General features: G+C 56.6%; 1 protein-coding gene across 1 annotated transcript; it reads left to right on the top strand.

Annotated features, from left to right (window-relative positions):
* Positions 1–440: 440 nt before the first annotated feature.
* On the top strand, positions 441–3,098 carry KLHDC7A (kelch domain containing 7A). Its single transcript, XM_063145469.1, has one exon. It carries the CDS (start codon positions 441–443, stop codon positions 3,096–3,098), a length of 2,658 nt encoding a protein of 885 aa, XP_063001539.1.
* The last annotated feature ends 954 nt before the right edge of the window (positions 3,099–4,052 follow it).

Raw genomic sequence — 4,052 nt, 5'->3', positions numbered from 1 at the left:
GTCTGTAGTGGATGGATTTAACCCCACACCTGCTTTGGGAATTCTATTTTTAAACCTATGCACCCATTTTCTCTTTCTACTTCCTCCTACTTTCCCAAAGCTGCTATTATTTATCAAAGGTTAATAGAATCTCACACACATGCACACACAATGCACACACACACACACGGGAATTCTGGCTTGCCTACCTGGTCACCTGCGTACGGCCCAGCCCACCTTGTTCAAATATGCAAACCTCCTATGGTAAGCGGACACCTGGCAAGCCAAGATAGCAGCCAGGAAGCGTAGGGTGTTCTCTTTTTACCTGCTGGCAGGTAAAAGTCACCTTCCAGAGAGGGGAGGGAGGGGGAAGCATTCGCCTCTGCTTGGAGCCGGTCCCTGCTTGGCAATAATTAATCCCAGATTTTTCGCATTCCTGAGCCCTGGCATGATATGGAAGGATGATCGCCGGCGTGGAGGTCAGCGGAGAGCGGCAACCCTCCGACATGCAGCTGGCCGGGCGGTTGGCTCTTTCGGCCGCCGCACTGCTCTTGCTGACTTTGGCGTACAGGTATTATAAGTCTCGGGCGTCCGCCAGCAGCACCCGGGGAGGTGCATGTGGAAGAGCTGGTGTTGGCCAGGACGCAGGGCAAAAAGAGCCCCTGGCTTGCGGCGGGACGGAGAGGGAGGACACGTCGGCGGAACTGAGGCACAGAAACGTCAAAAAGAAGGGGACCGAGCTGAATGGCAGAGCATCCGACCCACCTGTGCAGGTGAGTGGGCCTGCCGCGGCGGGGGTGTCTGGACTGCAAGGCACGCCTGTTGGCAGAGAGCGGAAGGAGAGGAAGGAGGAGGAGGTGAAAGAGGAGGAACAGAAGAAGGAGGCATTGAATCACCTAGGGATTGGATTGCGGTCTGACGGTCAAGGCTTGGCACCCGCGGAGAAGGGGGAAGAAACTTCTCAAGCTGTCCTCGGTGACGGAGACAGCGTGAGGGCCACAGGTGGCACTGCTGCAGCAGGGTCAGGGAGTAGGCCGTCTTCTCCAGGCCTGCTCAGCCAAGGAGAGGACTGCTGCAGTTCCAACGGTGACCATGAGGGGGCGAGCTGGGATGCCGAGTGTGGCAGAGCTGAATTTCGCCTTGCTGCCCAGGACCAGCAAGCAAGGAGAGGCCGTCGCCCTGGAAGCGACAACGGATTTGCCTTAGAAAGGAGGGAAAGCAGGCCGCCAGGGGAAGACGACACGAGTGGATGTTTAGCCCAGAGGCAAGGAACCCAGGTTGGGCAAGAGAAGACCCAGTCATTCCACGCCACGTCCAACGTGGGCGTGCTGATGAGCCAAAGCAACAGGCAATCCTATGCCACGTGCACGTTCTCCTCCGTCGCCAAAGTTCAGGTGGAGGAGAAGTTGCTTCAAGAGAGGGGTTCTAAGGACGGACAACCCGATTCCCTGGGGACCAACCTCAGAGGCAAAGTCTACGACTACTACGTTCAATCCATCTCCCAGTCAGTCATGAAGGAAAACCCCTCCTATGCCAGCCCACCTACCCAACTGTCCTACAACCTATCCGCAATTGGGATGCCCGGTGACGACTCTGAAGAGCAGCTGGATCAAGAGCCATCAGCCACAGAAATGGAAGAAAACCAAACAGCCCCCACGGAGGTCCCAGCTCCATCTTCGGAAGCTCTCCTTAGCCCTACGCAGGACGATGCAAAACCTGTGCAAATGCAAGACCAGAACCAGGCTGGTACTGGAGGAAATCAGGCCCAGAAGCCACCGGGAGCACGCTTTGGCTTCACCCGGAAAGAGAGCTTCCACAAAATCGTTGAAAACCCGGAGCTTCAGATGCCGATGGAAGGATTCGCTTCTCCGGCATCCGGATCGGCAAGCAGAGACACTCCTGGTCTCAGCCCCCTCCGTTCCAGCTCCGTCTCTTCATTGGTGGTATCTCTGCAGAGCCGCCCGAGTGACGCCAGCAAGGAACCCACGGTGGAGCTAGTGGCCGGGGCCAAATTCTTCCACATCCCACTGAGCCCGGCATCATCCATTGACGTCCGCCTGGATCTGGGGAACTGCTACGAGGCCTTGTGCACGGCCAAGAAGCAGAAGCTGGACAGCCTCCGCGAGGCGGCCTACAAGGTCATGAGCGACAACTACCTCCAGGTGCTCAAGACCCATGCCATCTACGGCCGCCTCAACGCCATGGAGAGGGACCTGATCCTGCAGAGGAGGATGCGGGGGAGGAAGTATGTGACTGTGGCGGATGTCAGCTCGCAGGCTCACACCCCTCCTGCAAACCAGCTCTGTTATTACGACGACCAAAAGGATACTTGGCACCCGTTGACGCATCTGCCCCTCGAAGCTGCCTCCAGGGGTTCAGCCATGTGCAGCATGTTTAATTACCTCTTTGTGGTGGCCGGGTGTGCCGGGCGAGGGAAGGACCAGAGAGCTTCCAACCGGGTCTTCTGCTACAACCCCTTGACCAACATCTGGCAGGAGATCCGTCCGTTGAACCAAGCCAGACCCCACTGTAAGTTGGTCGCCTTGGATGGCTACCTCTACGCCATCGGCGGGGAGTGCCTGTACACCGTCGAACGCTATGACCCGCGGCTGGACCGCTGGACCTTTGCTGCCCCTCTACCCAACGACACCTTTGCCGTGGCCCACACCGCCACCGCGTGTGACGGGGAGATCTACGTTACGGGGGGCACCTTGCGCTACATCCTGATGAGGTACGTCGCCCGGTCGGACACCTGGAAGGTCAGCCTCACCGGAGGAAGCAAAGACAGGACAACCGAGATGGTGACCACCAACGGTTTCATCTACCGCTTCGACTTGAACCGGAGCATGGGCATCAGCGTTTATCGCTGTAGTGCCCGGGCCAAGCTTTGGTACGAATGTGCCACCCACCCCCTCCCTTTCCCAGCGTGCTTCCAATGCGCCGTGGTGGACAATCTCATCTATTGCATCAGCCGGCAGTTCAACTTCCGCTTCCTAGCGGACCACATCTCGCCACGATTCGGGTCCAAGGAGCTACAAAACTTCCCTTCCCCGAGAGGGACCCTTTTCCCCATTACCCTCATCCTCCCCAACCGGGAGGCGGTGCAGACGAGGGTCTGACAGCATTTGCAGCACAGCCTTCCGGGGGGCCCGGGGAGGAAAAGCCAATGACTTCCGCCGGTTTGTTGAAGACGTTCTCCTCCTGCTCACTGATTTCCACGCATCTGTCAAGGGAGATGGAGTTACAAGCCGGTTGGCAGGATCTGTTTATTTTAAGATACTTAAATCCTTGTAAATTTGCATGCAAATTAAACGCAGCCGTTGGGGTCTTGGATGGTGGCCAAGGCAGGCCTTGTTGAGTGCAAATTTCGGCAAACGCCACAGAATTGGAAGGGCGTGATCCTGGCCGCATATAGCCATCGTCTGCAACGCCTTAAAGTGGGTGGGGAAGTTCTTTGACTCTGAGAACAAAATTCCAGTCTGGCGGGGGGGGGGAGTCCTTACAAATGGCTGGCTGAGGAATGTTAGGAGTTGTAGGGGGGGTTTTCTGTCTAAACATGCATAGAATTGCACCCTAAAACTCTCACGGAAAGAAACTAAACCGTGGGAGACGCATTTTCCAATTTTTCAGACTGGAGGGCGGGGGGAAACCTGCACAAATCCGGGAAACCGCTGAACGATTGGCAGTCAGGGGGAAGGGGTGGGGCCACAGGAAGGAGGCGTGGCCACGTGGGTAACCTGAGTCTCAACCGGTGGCTGAGCAATTCTCTGCCCTCCTACATGGATCGCGGATCATTAATGTATTGTGCAAGGACGTAAGATAGACCCCTGCTGGATCGGACCAGAGATCCACCTAGTGGCCAGGCAGATGCCCCTGGGAAGCCGGGAAGCAGGGGTTAATTGCTATAGCATTGCCCCCATATTGCACCCCAGCCATTAGGAGTGAGAGGCCAATGGTGTCTGAACGCAGAGGTTCTAGCGAGATGTCATGAGTTTTGGTCCCTGCTAGACTTCTCCTCCTATATCATGAATCCTCTTTTTTCAGCCATCGACTCTATTGGCTGTCCCTGACTC

Source organism: Elgaria multicarinata, chromosome 20 (assembly GCF_023053635.1).
Source record: "Elgaria multicarinata webbii isolate HBS135686 ecotype San Diego chromosome 20, rElgMul1.1.pri, whole genome shotgun sequence".
In the NCBI taxonomy this organism is placed as follows: domain Eukaryota; kingdom Metazoa; phylum Chordata; class Lepidosauria; order Squamata; family Anguidae; genus Elgaria; species Elgaria multicarinata.
This window is presented reverse-complemented; position numbering and strand designations above follow the sequence as displayed.

Bases quoted from the DNA above. Each gene is read 5' to 3' on its own strand.
- KLHDC7A (XM_063145469.1), top strand. From the start codon at position 441: ATGATCGCCGGCGTGGAGGTCAGCGGAGAGCGGCAACCCTCCGACATG.